This window comes from Bicyclus anynana, chromosome 3 (assembly GCF_947172395.1).
Source record: "Bicyclus anynana chromosome 3, ilBicAnyn1.1, whole genome shotgun sequence".
Lineage (NCBI taxonomy): Eukaryota > Metazoa > Arthropoda > Insecta > Lepidoptera > Nymphalidae > Bicyclus > Bicyclus anynana.
Genome location: NC_069085.1, coordinates 9,587,609 through 9,611,319, shown reverse-complemented (window position 1 = coordinate 9,611,319; position 23,711 = coordinate 9,587,609). Strand labels below are relative to the sequence as shown.

Here is a 23,711-nt window from a genome sequence, read left to right as displayed (position 1 = left end):
GTATCACAACATTTGTCAGGACACCTTAATTAACAAATCAAACTATAATCAAAATAATACCCTAGAATGGCAGAGGCATATATGTATAACAAGAGATGTGGACGGCTCGAACGCCACGAGCAGTGAGCACACTGAACTGAAGCCGCTGCAACGCGGCGATGACAATTATTAAAAATACACAGGAACTTTTAACAATTGATAGACAGATTGATAAATATGTCAGCCTTTACTTAATCTTTACTAGTTCAAATCAAATCAAATTCAAGCCAGATCCAAATAGCTTAACAGTTGTTTTTTAGTACTCGTAAATTATGATTTGCATTACTTACAGTTTGCATGGAGGATCCATTATTATCATTATAATATGACTTAACAGAAGTGTATCTATTATATTCGACAAACTCGATATTTATATTAATTAGAGTCGATTAGAGTCGAGTATTATCATCATGTTCTATCAAAAATAAAAACTACCCGGGAACGAGTATTACCAGTACATTCACGTACACTCATGGATTAATTTGTTTTGTATATGTTACTAGGAATCGTACATGATTACAATGTGAATGGCGATTGGCGATGCAACAGCGTGTTCGCGCGATGCTCGATGCGTGAGACAATTTTTATTTGGCTTACATCATAGGCCCTTTAACATAATGCCCGTCACGTTCGACGGTACACCTTTGGAAATTGCCGCTGCTGGATATCTCAATTGTTCTACAAGTTCTCATGTTTTTTGTGAAGAATTCGAGCCCAATTCCGAACACGACATCACGTTTATTGGGCTGTAAACACTAACTTGCCACACACGTGTAAGAGCTTACGAAAGAAATTGTCTTTTCTAGATAAGGAATATCTGGAGCAGGATCACTGCTAGTAAAATAGAGTAATAGTGTCATCGTTTATCAGCGGAGTGGCATTATTTCACCCAAATTTAGATAAAGGGAAGAGTAATTGTGAAATGAAAGCTGTATGCTTTCTATTGTTGTATAAATTGCTCATAAATAATGTTAGACAATTGATAAGGCGTCTGGGAATGATAAGTAGGTACATATTCAAATCAAAGAGAGTACATGTTACATACTAACCACAGAGTACCCATATAATATTTTATTGAAAGAAAATAACCACCATGGCCAATTGATGATGGTTATTTTTACCTTTGTTTTACATATTTGCTATTAAAATATGGTAAAGTCACTAAGTGGAGTCTTAAGTTCGATATTGGATAGAAGCAGGCGTTACTTTGCGGAAGTTCATCATGATTATATAATGATTTATTTATTTTGCTATCATACGTGCAATTGCAAAGTCCTTTGCAATTGCACGTTGTAGAGTCAACATCTCCTGAGGATGCTCCGGTTTCGGGGTGAAACGTACGTAGAGAGTATTTTGTCGGACCTGGGTGACGTTGTCGCATGGGTTCGCCGAATTTTCGCGGATGATAGCAAAATAAATAAATCATTATATAATCTTAAGTTCGAGCTCTTACGTAGTACTCGTAGGTAGGACTTAGGACTTAGACTTAGGGCTGTTGTCATCACGTTCCTAACGCCAAGTAGCATTTTGCTAAAGTTCGTCTTATAGTATACCTATTGCCATGATTCTTGAGGGGTGTTGCTTTTAGTTTTGTTCTGTGGATAGCGTTGGAAATGACTCTTTGGTCTATGTAAACGAAAGTGACAGCTCTCATCTCTTTCGTTAATAAAACATTTGCGCTGTAATCTCTTGACCAATGAGAACGTTTGCCTCGCAACTTCAACAATAACAACTACCAAATACGTCAAGATAACGCAGATCAGACAGAAAACTGAAATGGATTCAAATGATTCTATTTTTGAATCTTAACGAAGAAATATTGTAATACTGTGATTTTGTTACTTGACGCTGCTACGTGCTGGCAGTGACAAGGGTATATTATGTTAAAGGACAATGGTCTGGTGTTTGTTGATAGAATTCATAAGCGTCTACTAATGTAAACTATTACAGTTTGTAGAAAATAATTTATTTAATTTTTTGAAACAGAGCAAAAGGTCTAATTAAGTCCAAAAACTAAAATATATTCACATCAATTACATTTAAATAATTGAGTATGGCAACCATACTATTTATACGAATATTGCATATATCGGACAACTAGGGACGAGCACGTTACCGAAAAGCCAGTATCGAATCGAATAAAATATCGTCATTGAACTACACGTATTCAATGACATTAGTTTAATTTCAGTAGAACAAACATATAAACTAATATTTATGACGAATTAATATAATTATTTTGAAATATTTTTATTTGCAAACAAGTAATAGTAATTAATTTAAATGCAATAGGTACACCTATTTAATTTAAATTACTTATTTCTAATAATTACAAAATACTGCTAAAGTTCACTCTTACTTGGCGGCATTTTACATTTAAATAATAAAATAAACAAAATATAATAGTCAAACATGTTAATAACAATTATTACCAACAGTAAGCCATATGATATATTTTAATAATCAAAGGAAAGGAACAAGTGTTTACAAACTTATTTATTGTTTAAGTATGTTCGACATGATTTTAAATAAAGGTAAAACGTAAGTAAAAATAGTAAGTAATTTCCTGAAGATTACTTATTGATTACAAAAATAACATTATCGACAGGAGATCGATAATCATTAATCGATACTATAAAGTATCGATACTTTTACGTGTTCCTATGACAAGTCATGCACTAACAATTCAACTGTGAACTGTCAGTCAGTTGTCACATCGCGTCGTAATTTCGTTGTTTGCGTACATAAGTGTCTTGTAAATCTTGTTGCATTTTTCCGATACTTATCAAATGATTTTCTGTACCTACATTATTTTTTAACGACCGCTCATGTTTATGGACACCGATTCTCCCGCTAAACTACTGACTTAAAACACTATTGTTTTAAATTCCACGTTGGTTTTAAGATTTAGTTAGGAAGGTTAATTTTTATAAAGTATGTATATTATCCATGTCTAAGAGAAAAATGGGGATCAAACCTACTTTTTATGTTCTTCGATCGAACCTAAATACCCGGCTTCATAATCATGGAATAATTAAGACTTCAATTTAAAAAGTAGGTCTCTATTCGTTGTTGACAAAACATAACCTCTAAAACTTCAAACATAAATATCTCGAATTCCAGGCTTCACATAATATTAAACCATAAGAATAAATTGTTAAGAAAATAATTATCTATCATTTTATATTTTTTTCATTCATAGACGCTTGAAAAAAATGTCAGCAAAAATTTGTTTGGAAATAGACCATTGTCCTTTATACTGTCAGAAATCATTTCTCCACCAATAAACAAAAAATACGAGTACATTTGCATGACTTTCCTAATGAAGGGATAGATCGTGCGTTGAACATACTGTATATAGCTACACATACTTTAAAAGCTGTGGATTAATTTATGAGGAATCAGATAAAGTACCGCACATCTGTCAGCATCTAATAAATAATTAATTAATCGGGCGATCGGGCAAGAATAAATAAAAGTAGTTAATTGTTATGCAATAGACGCCCAGAGCACGTTTAAGTCAAAAGCCAGTAATTTAATCAATATAAATTCTTATATAAATTACAAAATAATAGCAACGGCTGTGTAGTGATTACGAAACAATGGAGGTTAATATCAAAGCGCGCCGCTTCCGTTGATTTATCGTTTTCCGCCATTGGACCTTTTGTTTTCATCCTGAGTCGTTGATCGTTTACTTGTTCCTTGATCAAGAGTCTCTTGTCTACCGCTTACGACACTATTTGTATCGCATAAGTTTCATTTAAATATCTATTCAAACTAACTATAGGCCTCATAAGAAGGCTCACTCACACAGCGGGCGATGGAACGAGCTATGTTAAGAGTATCTCTGCATGATCGAATCAGAAATGAGGAGATCCGCAGAAGAACCAAAGTCACCGACATAGCTCAACGACTTGCGAAGCTGAAGTGGCAATGGGCGGGGCACATAGTTCGAAGAGCCGATGGACGTTGGGGTCCCAAAGTGCTAGAATGGCGACCCCGCACTAGTAAGCGCAGTGTTGGTCGACCCCCCACCAAGTGGACTGACGACATCAAGCGAGTCGCAGGGATTCGCTGGATGCAGGTGGCTCAGTATCGTTATGTTTGGAAGTCCCTACAAAAGTCTTGCAGTGGACATCCACCGGCTGATATGATGATGATGATCTATTCAAAGGTACTTCTTGTACAATTACTATGTACTACATACTCGAAATTATTCTTCACAAGTAAGCATGTCTGACTTAATTGAATTTCTTAATTTTTCGAGGCAAGATTTGATTATTCGTTAGTCGATCTCGTGGGAAAATTGCAGTAGGTAAATCTATACTAATATTATAAAGCTGAAGAGTTTGTTTGTTTGTTTGAACGCGCTAATCTCAATAACTGCTGGACCGATTTGAAAAATTATTTCAGTGTTAGATAGCCTATTTATCGAGGAAGGTTATGGGCTATATTATTATTATCCGCGTATTCCTACAAGAACGGGAATACGCGGGTGAAACCGCGCGGAGTTAGCTTGTATTGTTATATGATAAAAACAATGTATTCTAAAAGGGGCGAAAAGTAATCTACTTATTGGCAATTTCCAGAGGGAAAATGTTTTTTCAAGAGATCTTGTCTTCCGGTTTACGCGCGGTAGAATACCTTCTTGTTTATCAATCTTCGGAAAGATATACATTCTATTTTAGGGAAATCTTATTGATTCAGGCCAGTGTAATGAGGAACTGCGTAAGGTGAAATTTAGTATACATAGGTGCTTATTACGTAAATGTAGAATGTAGGTACAGGTTGAATATTTTGTAGCAGATAATAATAATAACAACCTACATCTATACTTATAATAAATCTGTAGAGAGGTCCATTCTGAACATGAAATATATTTCCATAATAACAATCAGGGGGTGATTAGTGTTCGATACGGATGCCAAAAATGCAATTAGTAAAATTTTTGTCTGTCTGTCTGTATGTTCGTTTTAGAAACAAAAACTACTCAACGGATTTTAACAAAACTTTGTACAATTATTCTTCATACTCCTGGGCAGGTTATAGTATACATTTCATTACGCTACGATCAATAGGAGCGGAGCAGTGAAGGGAAATGTTGGAAAAACGGGAGAAGTTACTCCATTTTTACAGCGATACTACTGTAAGGGCTGGATTAAAGAGATCTAAGGACGTCCGTTAGTATATATTAAATACATTACACTTGAATCACATTACACTTCGTATATTTTTCATGATTTCCTCGTATTTTTAAAACTGTAAATTTAAAAATGAAGGAATTTCCATAGAAACTTTTAACCCCTTTTCTTATTATTTTAGGGATAAAAAGTTACCTATGTTCTGCTTCCAAGGTCCCATTTATACCAACATTCATTCTGATCAGTTCATCCGTTTAGCCGTGAAAAGGTAACAGACAGACAGACTTACTTTCGCATATAATAATGTTTTTTTACAAATTCTATCCTAAATTTTCCACAACTTCATATCTACCACGCTTACAAAACTTCATTTACCTTTAGAGCTTTCAGCAACTTTGCAAAATTAAATTCCTAGGTAGCTACTTCAAAGCAAGTAATAAATACTACATTTTATTGGAATGGGGATGATAACTAGGTTTGAATATAATGTTTTTATGAAACATTCGAGTAAATAAGGTTAATTCTTAATAATTTATACATAAAAAGCAAAGATTGTCTGGATATTTACAAAATAAATAAGATTGTAAAATTTCAATATCTATTAAAAATCTTTTATCGTAATTAGATGAAAATTCATACCGTTTTTGCTTCCTTACATTAAATGTGACATTTTTTAATATTGAACTATAAACGCACAAGTAACAAAGATATTAGTAATTTTGTTTGAAATCCCATAGCCCATACAAATCTAACGATCACTATGTACCTACGACGTCATTAATTCGTACCATTTTGTGTGGGGCGTTTTTCTGGGATCCGTGGCAGCGCCGCAAATCTGACCCTTTAAATCTCTGTAGCTCCGAAAGTAATGATCGCAGATACCCTGTTACTTTTACAAAATTGCTTTACTATTAGCATACTCCTAATGCATATACAATTAAAAAAAACTGTCATCTTATTTCTCAGTTCTACTATAAAGATACATTGAAGATACTTCTCTGGTAGCAATAGATATACGTAACGGCTGCCATACAGGCGCTAGACGGCACAATATTTATTAAAACAACAATACTGTGTAAACAAAATGGCGTCGAAATAAATATAACTTCCCCTTTAATAAAACATACTCGTATCTACCCATTGCTTTATTATTTCAGAGATTTTTAACCTACTTCAAAAAAAGGACGAGGTTGTTAATGTGACGCGTATGTTTTTTTTTATGTTTGTTATAACATAAATTCGTCATTTCTTAACCAATTTAAAAAATTCTGTTTTTGTTCAACAATCTATACTAATATTATAAAAATGCAGAAATCCCGACTGCTTATAAAACATAGACTCGAACTGAGAACCTCCTCCTTTTTTGAAGTCGGATAAAAACAAGTATCACAATCTATATCTATATTCTATACTAATATATAAAGCTGAAGAGTTTGTTTGTTTGATTGAACGCGCTAATCTCAGGAACTACTGGTATGATTTGAAAAATTCTGTCAGTGTTAGATAGCCTATTTATCGAGGAAGGCTATAGGCTATATGTTATCCCCGTATTCCTACGGGAACTAGAACCACGCGGGTAAAACGCGCGGCATCAGCTAGTACCTATATAAAATTCTAACTAAATTCCTTATGGTGCCAAACATATGCGGTGACAAACCTAGTTTTAGTCATTATTATAAAATTATGGTCGGTTTTAGTAGATCATTATTTGCCCTTGGGTAAATGAAATGAAAAAAAAAATGTATTGTTGGTAAGAATGTATTGTTTGTTCCCGCCTGCAGAACCCTAAAGTGTTATTTATTCTACTTCATATTATTCTGTAAGCTTGACTTTACCACAGAATAAATTTAACTTTTTACTAAACGGTATCACACAGACAAACCGGCTTAATTTTGTATTTTACAAACAAAAAGGCAATCACTAATTTGTTAACTTATGCCAGCTTCGTGCAGTATACAATGCATCGCATTTGATTTACTACCACTCTCCCCTGGCTTCGCGTGACAGCACCTATACTTGTACTGCTTTCCAATTTAGTACTGATAATAATGCGATCATCCCCATTAATGCCTATTGTCACGCAGGGGTAGTCGCCGGTATCAGGCTCATGCATGTGAATAATTAAAACTATACATATACATATAGCTTCGAATCCTCTGTAACTCAGTGGTAAAGAGGCCGGACTCATCACAGAGAGGTGGTGGTTCGATGCCCGCCTCGACTATTGCCGTACCCATTCCTAACACAGCCTTTTCAGACTTAATTCAGAAAAAATATGGCAAATATTAATTTAAAAAAAAATTAGATAACTGACACTACGTTGGTCCAGTGTTTAACCTATGTAGCTTCTGATCATGAGGTCCTGGGTTCGAGTCCTGAATCGGGCTATGCAATGCTTGTACATTGTACCTATGTATTTTGACGGTCTCCGTGGCGCAGTGGTATGCGTGGTGGATTTACAAGACAGAGGTCCAAGGTTCGATCCATGGCGGGGTCGATTGAGGTTTTCTTAATTGGTCCAGGTCTGGCTTCAGACACTTCGACCGTGGCTAGTTACCGGCAAAGACGTACCTACCGCCAAGCGATTTAGCGTTCGAAAGGGATATTTATCCTACTCCTAACAAGTTGGTCTGCTTCCATCTTTGATTTCATTATCACTTACCATCAGGTGAGATTGTGGTCTTCTTCTAAGAAATTTTCAGTAAAAACTAGCTCGGAGTAATCACCCCCGTGCCTCGGAGAGCACATTAAGCTGTCGGTCCCGGTCAATATCATTAACATATTATGATAGTGGCTCTTAAATAAATTAACATTATCGCCCTAAGCCAGCTAACCAGCATCAAAACAGCGTGGCGGGCTTAAACTCTATTTTCCTTCTCCACTGCTCATGTGGCTTCAGATCCTGAAATCCTTCGCGGTTATGTTGAAATATGAAATATTGAGCTTTCTCGTCCTTTCGAGAAATTCGTAGTACCTATTACAGTGGCGAAGGATGGAATTTTGATGAAGGTAAGACTTTGGTTAGACGTTCCAAAGAAAAGGAAACTCATACCGCTCGATACAAACTCTGGTTACTCATACATCCTTACATAATATTCAGTACATTAATGAATATTTATGTATGGATTTTTAAAAAGTAACCCGGCGGGAATTGGCCTGTATGGAGTCTTCGCCACTGGTACCTAGTCTACCGAAGGATATGAGATTTTTTTTTTTCTTTTTTTATTCTTTACAAGTTAGTCCTTGACTACAATCTCACCTGATGGTAAGTGATGATGCAGTCTAAGAAGGAAGCGGGCTAACTTGTTAGGAGGAGGATGAAAATCCACACCCCTTTCGGTTTCTACACGGCATCGTACCGGAACGCTAAATCGCTTGGCGGTACGGCTTTGCCGGTAGGAAGCCTCCCACCAGCCAGACCTGGACAAATTATGAAAATCTCAATCTGCCCAGCCGGGGATCGAACCCAGGACCTCCGTTTTGTAAATCCACCGCGCATACCACTGCGCCACGGAGGCCGTCAAAAGGAGATGTTTGTGTTCACCCTTAACATAATCCTAAAAGATGCTACTCGTACCTATATGAAAATCAATGTAGCCGACTCGTTTGTATTGTTGTATAGACATTTGGTTTATTGTATACGTGTAGAAACCAGCTGTTCGATGAAATTTGATTCATTCGCCTAATGGGGCATGTGCCACCGCTAGTGTTGCCAGGTGTCCGGATAAAGCCGGACATAGTTAGGTTTTTATATTTCGTTTCCGGCCAAAATAAACGGTGACTAGCTTTTGTTAGGCTTTACATTTAGCAAACGAGCGTATGTGGGAACATTTGCGGTAACAAACATGAATGCTTGATTTTACATGAAAAAATCGTCATACCTACTAATACTGATGTACACGAAATCTATACTAATATAATAAAGCTGAAGAGTTTGTTTGATTGAACGCGCTAATCTCTGGAACTATTGGTCCGATTTGAAAAATTCTTTCAGTGTTAGATAGCCCATTTATCGAGGAAGGCTATAGGCTATATATTATCCCTGTATTCCTACGGGAACGGGAACCACGCGGGTGAAACCGCGCGGCGTCAGCTTTTCCTCAATAATGTAAGTAGTCTGGCATTTTTACCCAAATGTCAGGCCAAACTGACTGGACTGTCCGGCTTTTAATTTCGGCCTGGCAACCCTAGCCACCGCGCTACATCTTCATTTGTCCCTGCAGACTATACAGTTTAGGATGATTTTAGAGTTCCTTCACTTAAAATGGTTTAAAAAGGCAGACTTTATTATTATTTGTGTATAAATAAGTAAGTAGTCAACTAGTCATGTTAATTAAGTATTAAATTATACAAGGCATTGTTAGGATCCTATGGAATTGAAAAAAATTAACGTTTCTTACAGCCGGTTTCTTCATCTAAAGCTAAAGTAACAGTAAAAGTAGTAAGTAGTAAAGAAGACTTATTTTTCAGTGAATAAGACCGTCACTTTTGATTTATGACGTTACTTTGACTGTTACTTGCGATGAAGAAACTGGCCGTTAATGTAAAAAATTAGTGCTGATTTAAAAGCAAGAACCATTACGATATAGACACGCTAATACTGCCACCCTTGTTGATTATTTTAATTAAATTACGCAATCTATCCGTTTTTATTTTTATAACTGTAGGTACCTAGAGACAGGTACTCCCTGCTCCTATCGCGTGGATTTTAATGTAAAGTTTCATTAAAATCCGTTCAGCAGGTAGGTACCTTTTGGGAAGAGTTTCACTAACATACACATAAATTTTTCTCAATATAAAAAGGAAATAGTGTAATTATAATAAACTTATTAAAGTGCCTATCCATTACTGATCGTCGGCGATCAGCTTCCTAAATTTTTCCTTGTCCATGGCTATTCGGAAAAGTTCATCAACTATCTTTAAACCCGTCCACGCCCTTATATTTCGTAGCTAGGACTTCTATATTAATACTTAATAGGTAATTTAAAATAAAATACAATAGGACTAGCTTCCACATAACAATTATATTTCGTAGTAGCAAACATAGCTTTGGTTGACCTAAATACTTCTATACAGAACCTCCATATAAGTTATCTGAGACTAGCCGACGCCGCGTGGTTTCAACCGCGTAGTTTCCGTTCCCATGAAAATAGGGGATAAAATATAGCCTATGACATTCACAAATAACGTGGCTTTCTATTAGTTAAACAATTTTCGAAATCGGTGCAGTAGATCCAGAGATTACGTCCTACAACACCACAAACTTTACCTCTTTATAATATTAGTATAGATAATAGCAAACATTGTAGGTAGGTTAACCTATCTACGGCCTCAAAGCCTGGTTTTGGTTGACCCAAATACTTCTATACGGAACCTCCATGTACGATATCTCAGATATCTACCAGATAGGTGTTTTTGTCGTATGTCGGTTGGCACGGGCGGGCTCGAATAGGAAGAGCAGCCGGCAGGTGCAACAAAATAGCAGCATGCACGTGTGTTCAACATTATCTATATGGTTAGCGATTTATTGTAGATTGTTTGAAAGACTTAGCTCCTGTATATTTTTTTATTGAAGAATTTTATAAATGATAGCAGATGCCGCGTGGTTCTCGTTTCCTTAGGAATACGGGAATATATATATATAAAATCTAGCCTATAGCACTCGGGGATAGTGTAGCTTCCCAACAGTGAAAGAATTTTTCAAATTGGTTCCAGAGCCTATTCAAAACATACAAACGAACAATCAATCTTTGCTCTTAATAATATTGGTATAGATTTCTAAACATGACTAAGTGAATAATTTGTGGTGGTTGGGGTTGGTGCATAATAGGCTAGTTGACATTTTTTTTTAATACGTCTTAAATAGTTTATTTTTTCAGATTACATTTTTTTTCATATTTTTTTGACACGTAATTACATGAAATTACTTATTATTTTTTAAATATTGTGATTTTGACAATACGAGCCAAAACGCTATCGGCCATGATGGTTTATATTTCAACTGTTTCATGACGTCAACAAATCCCTTACAAACGGAGCGTTTGATAAAAAATTTAGTTTAGTTATAGACTATTTATTACCTACGTATTGTATTTAGAACTTTTTATTGAACATCTTTTTCAGGTCGGATATCAATTTAAAACGAACAAAGATGAAAGAATAACAGAACAAAAAAAGCGCGTAACTTTACGACTATAGAACCTATATTTAGTGTACCTCGTACACTAAGCGGTCTTTGCCAACGGCTCCCAAGAATCATAGGTGTAATTAGATGAAATAGGCCGACGCTCTGACTCATTACAAATTATTTTAGATGTAATATTTTCAATAAGAAGCACAATGTTCGTATCATCTGGGCTGCAAATGGCGTCGTTATCTGCGGCGCCGGCGCCTGCGCTGCGTTATGACGTCATTGTACTATAATTGGTACCATGAGAGCGGTGTCTGGAAGCCCTCCATACACAAAGACTCTTAATCTACATCCATTTTAGCGTGTAACATTTTACATCTGATGGATTGAAGAAATAACAGATTGAATAAACATTACTCCCTTTGTAAGTAAATGCTCTGGTTACTCCCTTTGTAAGTAAATGCTCTGGTAGCATACGTCATAGGATAACCTAACTCTATTCAAATCATTAATAATAAACAGACCATTTTATTATTCAATGAACAAACCCTTTGGCAAACTGATTGAAAAGTGTGAAACCATCGTATGTATCAGACCTACACTTTGAATAGTAAACAATGATATTAAATACTGTTAGATGTGTTACTAGCGCGTGAAAAATGAGGCGCTCAAAAGAGGAAATTTATATGCATCTCAATGTTAGTTGTGGCCAACAATGAACGTTATTTAAACAAAACATACTTAAATATCGTCTACAATGTCGAGTTGTGTGTCCAGGAAATGAAATAAATATATAGTGGAATTAAAGACAGAATTGCGCTTGTGTGCGCTTAGTGTTGTAGCCTATTATTTTTGCGGTGATTTTTTAGGGACGTAACCGATCTATAGTATAAAATTATCATTAGTAAAGACGTACAATGCGTTGCCACACGCTCGTCACTTCTCATATCCTATGCCTGTAGTTTGACCGTCATCTATACCCTTCCAGACCGGAACAAAGCAATGCCGTTTGACTGCATAAATAAGAGCTGGGCGATCTTTGCCCGAAAGTGCTCTTCTTTCAAACGATAATTATATATAGTTGAGTCCACTATTATTGTTCCGATAGTTGTATCTGTCAAAGGTCTTATAGCGAAAAGCTTCGACCAACCCCATAATAAGATTTCGCTTATCTGTTGGATGATGGATCAAGAGTCGGATACAAAAGGCAGTGATTCTTGAGACGGCGCGTATTGTGAGGAGGTTCCTCACTCTGGAGCGCTGACCACCGATTGCTTGGGCATTGAAATGTCCGCAGCGGGGAGGGTTGATTTTTTTTTATAAATTCTTAATAGTGTTATTTATATTTATATTGAAATTCTTAAAATTTAAAAAAAAAGGAGACATAAATAAATGAAAGTATAAACTATCGTTGCTATTACCAATAAAGTTCTTATTATAATGCTGACCCATTTATAATTTGCAAACAAGTATTGTACGTATATGTCAGTACAGGAATGCGATAAAGATCATGGTTGAAATGATATTGAATGCAAATTTAACGCGTAACAAAGTTGTCGATAGAAGTTGACAGAATTAAATTTGATAATTAATTCGTATTACAGAACTAGTCATTGTTGTGTCAATTGTTATTTGATATGTTATTGTTATTGACTTGATTAACTAATTCTTAAATAGTTAATTGGGTTAGTGTTCAGATTAAATATCTGTAAATAAATAAACTAACAATAACCTAAGTACTCTCCTGAAAATGTGTCTATAAAACCTACTAAGTAGATAGAAAAGTGTTGAAACATATAGGTACAAATTCATTACGATTTCCTCAAAATTAAAAAAAAAATCGGTTATGTTAGGTTAGTACAAATTCAACCAGTTAGATGATTCGAATAATCAAAAATTTTTGCAAAAGAACTGACAATCTTGAATAAAATCTAAAGATTCCCTTGCAACCAATGATTATTTTATAGATATACGTCCCTATAAAATCACCGCAAAACGTGATCCGAATTTAGCGACTCCACTATGCGCACACAATATATTCATGTATAAGTATATAGTTTTTATATTTTCTAAACACACAACTCGATATTGTAGACAATATTTAGGTATTATTAGTTTAAATAACTTTCGTTGTTCAATAAGCGACTAAATAAAATGATGACAATTATGCACATTTGTCCTCTGTGTGTATCTCTAGTATAAAATATCATTGCTTGCAACGTGCCAAATATTTTATCCCGGAATAAAAACCAGGAAGGTACAATAAAAGCGAACGCAAAACGCGTCCATCATGAATAGGTTCGCCGGGCAGACCCCATGATGCCCATTATGGCCCTTATGAGCCGTGCAAGGGACAGGCCAGTGTAGCAGGTAAGGGCGAGATGGCCTGTGGTCATTTGCCGTAAAAATTGTGCGTGCCTTTCTTGAGCTCACGTATATTCATTTCTACAATACAATTTACCTTGAACATTCATTGTTAATACAATTTCAATAAGAATACACTGCCTTGAAAGCTTTTATTTAGACAGATATCTTGGATTCCAAGAAAAAAAATGGTAGGTATATACAAAATATAAAAAAAACGTGAGCTTTTAATGTGAAAATTTTAAATAGATATTGTGCGTACTTAGTTATTCTCTTTTCAGTTCATTACGCTGAAGCAGTCGTTTTTTTTTGTTTTTAAAATAATATTTTTAATGGCAATTTCTAATCAAGCGTTCCCCAAATTACAGCAACGAAAAATGCTATAATTGGACTTTTTATTATATCTTTATCCGGACCAAGGTGCGTTTGGAACCATCGTAACTTTGATTTTAAGTTTTCGAATATTATTACCACCATTAGATTAAATTAAATTATGACATAATCCTGACTTTTCAAAAGTACTTTAAACTAAGCCTAACTGAAATAAATGAATTTTGAATTTTATATTAAAATTGTATTGTTGCAGAAAGAAGGAGTCGGTCAAGCGCACGTGTTCCGTAGCAAGGCGTTCAAGAAACCGCGCGCCTGCCAGTGGTGTCACCAGCCTGTTCAGAACCAGGGCAGCACTTGCAGAGGTAAGTGATCACAAGAACATAGTGATCGTTCACTATATTGTTATACTACCACGCCACGCGTTTTTGACCTGTGTAGTTTCCGTTCCGTAGGAATACGGGGATAAAATATAGCAACCGGGGACCACTGTCAAGCTTCCCAACAGTGAATTTTTCAAATCGATTTTTGAGCCTATTCAATGCAAACAAACATTCAAAGCTTTCCTCTTTATATAACTACTAACTAGCTGACGCCGCGCAGTTTTACTCGCGTGGTTCCCCTTCCCGTAGGAATATAGGGATAATATATAGCCTTCCTCGATAAATGGGCTATCTAACAAAGAAAGAATTTTTCAAATCGGACCAGTAGTTCCTGAGATTAGCGCGCTCAATCAAACAAACGAACAAACAAACAAACAAACTCTTTAGCTTTATAATATTAGTATAGATTAGTATAGAAGCGTCCACTGATCCGCATCGTACGAATCGCAACGGATTTTGTCTATGGTAAAATTGAAAATCCGTTTGCTGCGATACGCACGATGCTAAAAGGCTACCGAATTACCGAAACTAAGAATAATTCTGCCAAGAAGAATGCATTACTTAGTAAGATGTCACATATTTTGAAATTAGGGCTACCGAAACGGTAGCAATGCTTGAGAGCAATGCGTTATTTAGTTAGATGTTAATAACGCCGCTTCACACCAACACGCTACGAATTAGCATGATGAGTCATGGGAATGAGAGTTTCTTCTTTATGTAAGGACCAGTCCCCAGACCAGTTTTGATGTATTGTCACCAGAATTAACCAAGCAAGCAACATTTCAAAGTCCTAAGTTTAGAAAATGTGGTTCAAATTTGATGTGTACCTACCTATGTACAGTAAAATAAAAGCTTGTATTAAAAGATGAAGAAATCATAAATAAAATATGTAGGTATGCATGATTGAATGATTACGGAAGCAGTTATCGTAAAAATTACAATTTCACAATGTAAAATAAAGCTTGAGGTAAAGCGTGGAAATGTAAAAGCTCTTGACACTTAAGTAATTTGATTTGTCGTCAAAGTGCTCTTTGTAAAAGTGCTTTTTAAGTGTTAAAATGTTGCACCGCTTTTATTACACGGAGCTGACATTCAAAGGTCGATGACTACGGAGTTGCTAGAACTCCCAGATGAATATTTACACTAAATGTCATATCGATGTTTCAGCTTTTATTGGGTGATGATGTACCCATGTAGGTACAGCCTGAATGTCTAGCACACTTATCGGGCTCATATAATATACCTACCGACCTATAGGTCGGTTGTAGGGGGTAATCTCTGGATCTACTGAACCGATTTTGGAAATTCTTTTACTAATAGAAAGTCACGTTATTTGTGAGTGTCATGGGTTATATTTTATCCCCGTACATCCACAGGAAGGGCACCACGAGGGTGAACCTGTGGATCGTCCACTAGTGAACTAAAAATATGAGTCATCAAACAATCTTACCATCACTACCCGTACCATCATCATTATGGTGATTGATTGATGATTGCGTTAAAAAATTATTAAGTATGAAATTAATAAATATAAATCATTTTCATTTGTTTCAGTTTGCAAGTATGTCTGTCACACAGGCTGCGAAAGCAAGGTAAGTTTTTTTATTGTAGACTAGCGGACGCCCACGACTTCATTTGCGTGGAATTCAGTTTTTTACAAATCCCACAGGAACCTTGGATTTTTCCGCGATGAAAAATAGAGTATGTGTTAATTCAGGGTAAAATCTATTGTCATTCCAAATTTCAGCCAAATTCCTTGAATGGCCGCAGCACAAGAGATAAACCGACATACATACTTACACACAAAAAACTTTCGCATTTTTAATATTAGTGTGATACTACCATGCGCCATCTAGACGAAACTGACGTGACTCATGCGCCTGCGCCGCTCATTCACATGTATATTCCGCCCTGGTTTATGATGATTATGATAGATGGCGCTGTACAGAATAATGTAAGCCTAAATGTATTTTTCTTTTTAATTTAATTAATAATTTTAAAATGGTAGTCAATTTTATTACTTATTAGATAAATTAATGCTATATTTGTGGAGATAAAATCACGGTTTATTAAATATTGTATAGGCTTGCGCTTGACTACAATCATGCCTGATGGCATTCCATTCCATTCCAATAATTTAAACATTGTAATCTTTGCCTGATGGTAAGCAATGATGAGGTCTAAGATGAAGCGCGCTTGCCTAGAAGATTCCTATTCACTCTTGCCTTGAAAGTGCTCAAATTGTACGTGTCACGAAACACAGACGCCGGAAGGACATTCCACATCTTAGCAGTTCTTAAGTATTGGGAACCTCCTACCTTTCCATAATAAATACTACTCATAATAGAATAACGAGATTTTTCTTAACGACGAGCCCCTGTATTCTGGAAAGTTACAAACATCGTCGCCCGAATTCCGCGCGGATAAAGTCGTAGGCGTTAACTAATTCATTATAAATATTGTAGATCATAATATTGCCAACGAATATTGCCAGCGGTCTACAGCGCTCCTAACCAGCCCCTGTAGCCAAGTGGCACGTCGATTCTCCTTCTACGATCGCAAACGCTTCGAAAACTAGAAAAATGTACGGGAATGACAGATTTGATCACGTGACCTGTCGACAGCAAATGTAATTCCTATACATTTTTCTAGTTTTCAAAGCGTTTGCGATCGTCGAAAGAGAGTCGACGTGCCACTGGGCTACGGGGGCTGCAACGTTGAGATGGCAATCAGACGCGCCTCTACCAATGCCTTTGTTCGTTAACTAGACTCGAAATTGGACAATACCAGAGCCAATCTGAAATTCTTGGAAAATTAACTTTTATGCCCGAGGGTGTAAGAGATTTTTCTGCACTAGACGTTTAGTTTGATTAGCATCAGCATTTTGATTATGCGGATAGTCTTGACCTTGTTTTGCATATTGTCAAAAATTGAGATCATTATAATTCAAAGGAGATGGTCCATTTCAGGTTCACTCTTGTACTTGTATCATTGAAATTAAAAAAACACAAGGATTTTGTTCAAATTTATTAAAGTGAATAAATCTGACTAAATAAAAATAAATACCTAAATAAAATTAAAAAACAAGTCTTTGAGTTATAACAAGATGGCGCCCATAAAGCAACTATGACATGACAATTGACAGCAAACGTCAAATCGATTACTGCATTGAAAACGTCATCAAGCCGCCATTATTACAGTGCGTTTTCGTTTTCATCTTTATGAGATAATTATAAATCTATCAAATTTTAATTGACACTGTATTATTCAGTGAGATATGATACCGTCTTTCTTGGTTGAAGAGATCTGTCAATAAAATAGAATGTCCGATTTACGGCAATATTAGCGAAGCTGGTTTTGATATTTCGAACCGTATCTCGTTGCTTGACAGCAAAACTCCGTAGAAACTTTAGTAAAATAAGTAATGGCCTGTGGGGCTTAGGTTGACTTTCGTTAAACTTGGGTCGGACTTTGGAATATTTCGAGAACCGAATTAGCATTTCCAATGAGACGGTCGACTTTGTTAGATCGTCAAATAACGTCACGGGAGTAATGTATATTGTAAACAGTTTTTATTAAATGATTCAAGAAATGGGAATTACTGTTTAGATTACACTGCCCTACTTAATGTGTAATAAGTACTGTTTAACAACAAACAAATTTATTTTAATTTTTTTGAATAAAATAAAGAATTATTAATCAGGTGTCAAATGACTAGTGATTTATGCCCTCATTTTTAACCGACTTAAAAAAAAAAGAGGAGGTTATCAATTCGTCAGTTTACAGTAGCTACCTTGTGTTTGGGCTTGATTAATTTGTATTAATGAAAACTTTACATCTAGATGGGTTGTGACTTAGGGATCTGGTGATTAATTCAAGGTACAAGCTGATAAGAAGGTAGCACATAAAATGATGTAATTTTTCGCTTTTTAGTTTAGTAACATTTTTGTGATTTTTTGTATTTTTTTACTAAAATTTTTAATTTGTTTGTTTGTAAACAGTATACATCGAGTATATATTTAATATTATATTTTCACTACGTCGGAAATGCGGTCGTTTCATTCATATAAGGTAAGGATATTCATATTATTATGAGGTAAGATTTGGTTTTTTATTCGTTTCTTACGATTTAATTTTACTCGACTCGCGGTCATAGTCGTGGTATGGCATCGTAACTACCTATACGTATTTTCACTAATACCTAAGTTACTATAGTTTTAGACTGGGCAATGTTAGTAAGTATATGCACTAAAAGCTCCCCGTCAAGCTTTATTAGTTTCGTTCCGATTAATAAAGTTCCCGAACACATTTTTGTATCAATTGATAGTTTGATATCACGAACATCGCTTAGAAGACCGTTACCCGCTTTTTAAATGGAAATTGGGTCGTAAAACGCTCGTAAATTTTACACGGAGTGTAGGAGGACGACATGCAAGCATTGTGTTTTACGCTTATTCCCCGATAAAAAAATATGTATTGCAATAAATAATCACTAAAGAATATAAAGCGCTGAGAAAATTTGCGCGGAGTTTCGCGATTATTTTACATTTTACCGGAATGTAACTTAAATCGAACACGATCGAAACGTTTTTTCACGTAAAAATAAATGGATAACGCCGCAGGGCTCCAAACTTAATAGCCAAAAAAGTGCGAAATTGCATATCATTATTAAAAGCAAGAATTTTTAAACTAACTTTACACTGCTGCGTAATATTTTTTTTTCTACTTCCATTTCGTAGTCTACTCAATATAAAACCTCAAACCATATCACAAACCTATTTATTCTTGCAGGTCGTTTGGTAATGTTCATTGTTCATTACCACAACGGTAAACGGTGCTACAATTAATTTTAAATAGTTCCATGGCATTGGCTATAGAAATTCAGGCTTCCATAAAAGATATAAAATCACGTCGATACAAAATCGAATAAGCAATTGCTCAATTATTATAGTATATTAATTTAATTTTTTAAGGCCTCCGTGGCGCAGTGGTATGCGCGGTGAATTTACAAAATCGAATCCAGGACCTCCGGGGTTCGATCTCCAAGTGGGTAGATTGAGATTTTCATAATTGGTCCAGGCCTGGTTGGTGGGAGGGCTCGGCCGTGGCTAGTTACCACCCTACCGACAAAGATGTACCGCCAAATGATTTAGCGTTCCGGTACGATGTCGTGTAGAAACCGAAAGGAGTGTGGATTTTCATCCTCCTCCTAACAAGTTAGCCCGCTTCCATCTTAGACTGCATCGTCACTTACCATCAGGTGAGATTGTAGTCCTTTAGGATTGTAATATCCTTCCTCGATAAATGGGCTAACACTGAAAGAATTTTTCCAAATCGGAGTTCGGACCAGTAGTCGAGATTAGTGCGTTAAACCAAACAAACAAACAAACTCTTCAGCTTTATAATATTAGTATAGACGGCTGAACATTTCTGGGTAAAATTTAGCATAGAGATAGACGATAGCAGATGTATTTTGTAATAATAGTCTAAAATATATATGTATACTTACCTACCTTGTACATATGTTTTCTATGTCTACGCTACTTTTATTTCGATACAATATTACATAACTAGTACAGAACTGGGATTTGTCCGAGGTGAATACGCAAAAAAGTTTTTATACTGTTGGTAAAAGCGAATGCAAATACAACTGAATACATTCCATCAATATTTACTTCGTACGTTCGTTGTTAAGGTATTCTTGTTTCGCGGAGCACTCGTCGGTACCTACTGTGAATCCGGCGACTTTGATTAATGGGAATTCGATAAATCTGATAAGATTAACCGGAATGAATTTCGAGCCAACGTATAAGTATCAGCGAAAATGAAAAAAAAAAATGTGGGATATGTTTTAATCTGGTAAAATATATCGAATACGTACAGAACAGGCTTTTGGGTGATTAATATTTTCATGATTTTTTACTCGCGTATTTATAACTGGCAATGTAGGTAACCTCTACGTATCTTTAATCTATGTAAGTATGACCTTAACAACTAGATAGGTTATAGGATAGATTCACATACAGAACTGCAGACAAGCAGACTGAAAATGCTTTGATATATTTTTGCACCTACTAAAGAATAGAGGTGGTACCTACTCGCATATTATGATGTTTAAAGAGGTTCCCGATATCTGACGTCATCCGGAAGTGGGTTTTTTATCTCACGATCTCAGGGACGCCCGGACGTTTTTTTTTATTCTTTCCAAGTTAGCCCTTGACTACAATCTCACCTGATGGTAAGTGATGATGCAATCTAAGATGGAAGCGGGCTAACTTGTTAGGAGGAGGATGAAAATCCACACTTCTTTCGGTTTTTACACGACATCGTACCGGAACGCTAAATTACTTGGCGGTACGTCTTTGTCGGTAGGGTGGTAACTAGCCACGGCTGAAACGTCCCACCAGCAAAAGTGACTGATACACTCAGGCCTAACACCCTTCCAGAAGAGCCCTCTAAGCCATAGTTTGCCTTCAGACACCATCAGGCGTTGCTTCTGTGCTCGCTTAAATCTCTTGGTGACACCTCTGAGGTCCCATTGCCAACGGCACTTACACAATCAGAAACAAAAATATACACTCACTATTTATTTACTTGAAAAAAAAAATGTACAGAATTAGGCCGACATTCGACTTACCTTCTATGTTTTCGTTTAAATAACTCTATCGCACAAATTTTCCCGCACCTAAGAATTTTCTGACCATCTGCTGCATACGTACTAGAGTTTGCAAAGAAAATAACACATATTATTATTGTAAAGTAAATAAAGCTGTTTGCAGAGCTAAATGTACCCAAAGCATATTTACTATAGTGTCATTGAGCGATACGAGAGTGCCGTTAAGTAGCGTCAGCCATAGACAAAGTCAACGATCCGATGACGTCATTGCCCATTGAAACGAGTCGAATTAAAAGGCTTTTATCTAGTGAGGCTGAGCTGTCTTCAACCTATATCGACTCCTTTGCACATTAGGATAATGAGGCCCTTATATACCTATTAATACTATGTTCTAGACGACGCTCCGAAGTTTCACTCACGTAGTTACCGTTCCCTTGAGTATACGGGGATAAAATATAGCCTATGACACTCACAAACAACGTGGTTTTCTGGTAGTAAAAGAATTTACAAAATCGGTTCAATAGATCCAGAAATTCCCCCTACAATAGCACGAACTTTATCTTATTATATATTTGTATAGTTAGCGACCAAGTCTCGGAACCATAGGTCACTAACTATGGGCCTGTTAGGAGTATCTCTGCGTGATCGAATCAGAAATGAGGAGATCCGCAGAAGAACCAAAGTCACCGACATAGCTCAACGAGTTTCAAAGCTGAAGTGGCAATGGGCGGGGCATATAGTTCGAAGAGCCAATGGACGTTGGGGTCTCAAAGTGCTGGAATGGCGACCCCGCACTAGTAAGCGCAGTGTTGGCCGACCCCCCACCAGGTGGACTGACGACATCAAGCGAGTCGCAGGGATTCGCTGGATGCAGGTGGCTCAGTATCGTGATGTTTGGAAGTCCCTACAAAAGGCCTATGTCCTGCAGTGGACGTCCATCGGCTGACATGATGATGATGATGATGATATTTGTATGGATTAGAAATATAGAAAGTTAATAATAACTGTATGTTGAATATTGCCAAAAATTAAACCAGAAAAGCATTCTGATATTAAAACGCAGGCAGTTGCGTTCGAGCAATAAGTTAACAGTTGCAGCAATATTATCGTGAATCATTGCTGCAACACGGTGTGTGGGAGGTCGCAGAGCTTTTGACTAGCCCCATAGCTATATCACACGCATAGGTAGCTTACTAATCTAGATTTTTCGGGACAGTTCTGATTTGTGTTAAATATAAAATCAAAATTCATTTATCTCAAGTAGGCTCAGTTTACAAGCACTTTTGATACGTCAGTTAACTGTTTGTTTTCTACCGCTGGTTCGGAAGGCAGGTTCTGCTGAGAAGAAACCGGCAAGAAACTCAACAGATGCTCTTTAAAAAAAATATACAGAATTATAATTTACAATTGATGACAACATTATTTCTTATAGTTTTACTCCTTGTGTGAAGCTGATCCTCTGGCCTCCATAATTAAGGAAATCATCAATGGTGTAGTAACCTCGACTAAGTAAATGATTTTTAACACATTGCTTAAAGCTATGCTATGCTATCTTAGCGTTAAAATTATGACTGACTGACATAATATTAACGCTAAGTCAAAACGAGGCATCAATTGTTAGTTAGCACTATGAACCGATTTGACCTCTAAGGAAAGTCTAACCAGAATGCCGATCGGGATCACGAAGTTTGAAATTACTAAGTTTTACGATTAGGATGTGTAGTTAAACGTAACAGAATTGCTGTTCATTTGAGTTAAAAAGTCATTACGAAGCCTGTATGAAGCCCAAGTAGTTATAAACACGAGTAATAAAATTAAATGCACATTTTCTCATTCTCAGATATCTGTTATGTCTTCTTTCCGAACCGGTAGTAGAGTTACTACAAACAAACTTGGTGTTTTAAAGATGCATATTTCAAACTAGCAGACGCCGCACGGTTTCACTCGCGAGGCTTTCGTTCCCGTAGGAATATGAGTATAAAATATAGCCTATAGCACCCGGGGATAGTATAGCTTCCAAACAGTGAAAGAATTTCTCAAATCGGTTCAATAGCTTAAAGAGCCTATTCAATGCAAACAAACAAACAATCAAATCAAATCAACCCTCTTAATAATATTAATATAGATAAACGAATTTGATTATTTATTTTTAGTTACAGCCAATAATTCAAATTGAAATCCTGGCAGGACTAGAAAAGGAATTTTTTCGGGATTTTCCAGATATTACAGTGAGACTTGGTAACAGTAATGTACCAACGAGTGAGTGAAGTAGCATGCGGGTGCGAAATGATAATAATGAAGAGCGTTGAAGCCTTGTTTATACCTATTCTATACATAGCAGGGAAAGACTTCTGTACACGGCAAGCAATGAACTAATGAACATCAGTTCTGAAATAATCACATAGTGAGAGTTTCAAATTGAATAACTTTTCCCCTATTTATTAAGAACGCCAATTAAAAAAAAATAATTGATACCATCGTCACAATTATTGATATATTCATTTAGTTTGTATTTGAAGTGGAAAAATAATGGAAACTTTGAGTCTAATTATGATTCGGCACTTGACAATATTGTTATAGATTTTTCCCCCCCCGCGGTTTCATCCATGTAGTTCGCGTTCCCGTGAGAATACGGGAATAAAATATAGTCTATGACACTCACAAATAACGAGGCTATTTGGCGGTAAAAGTAAAATCAATTCAGTAGA

The 23,711-nt window shown here is 36.1% G+C and overlaps 1 protein-coding gene across 2 annotated transcripts in view; it reads left to right on the top strand.

Moving 5' to 3' along the window:
• The window catches only part of LOC112044096 (tensin-1), a 193,199-nt gene that overhangs the window by 35,941 nt on the left and 133,547 nt on the right, over nt 1-23,711 (top strand). For both annotated transcript variants that reach the window (XM_052890502.1, XM_052890498.1), the window contains exons 2-3: nt 14,261-14,369; nt 15,942-15,979. In XM_052890502.1, coding sequence (XP_052746462.1) covers nt 14,261-14,369; nt 15,942-15,979 — 147 coding nt within the window. The remainder of the gene's footprint in view (nt 1-14,260; nt 14,370-15,941; nt 15,980-23,711) is intronic.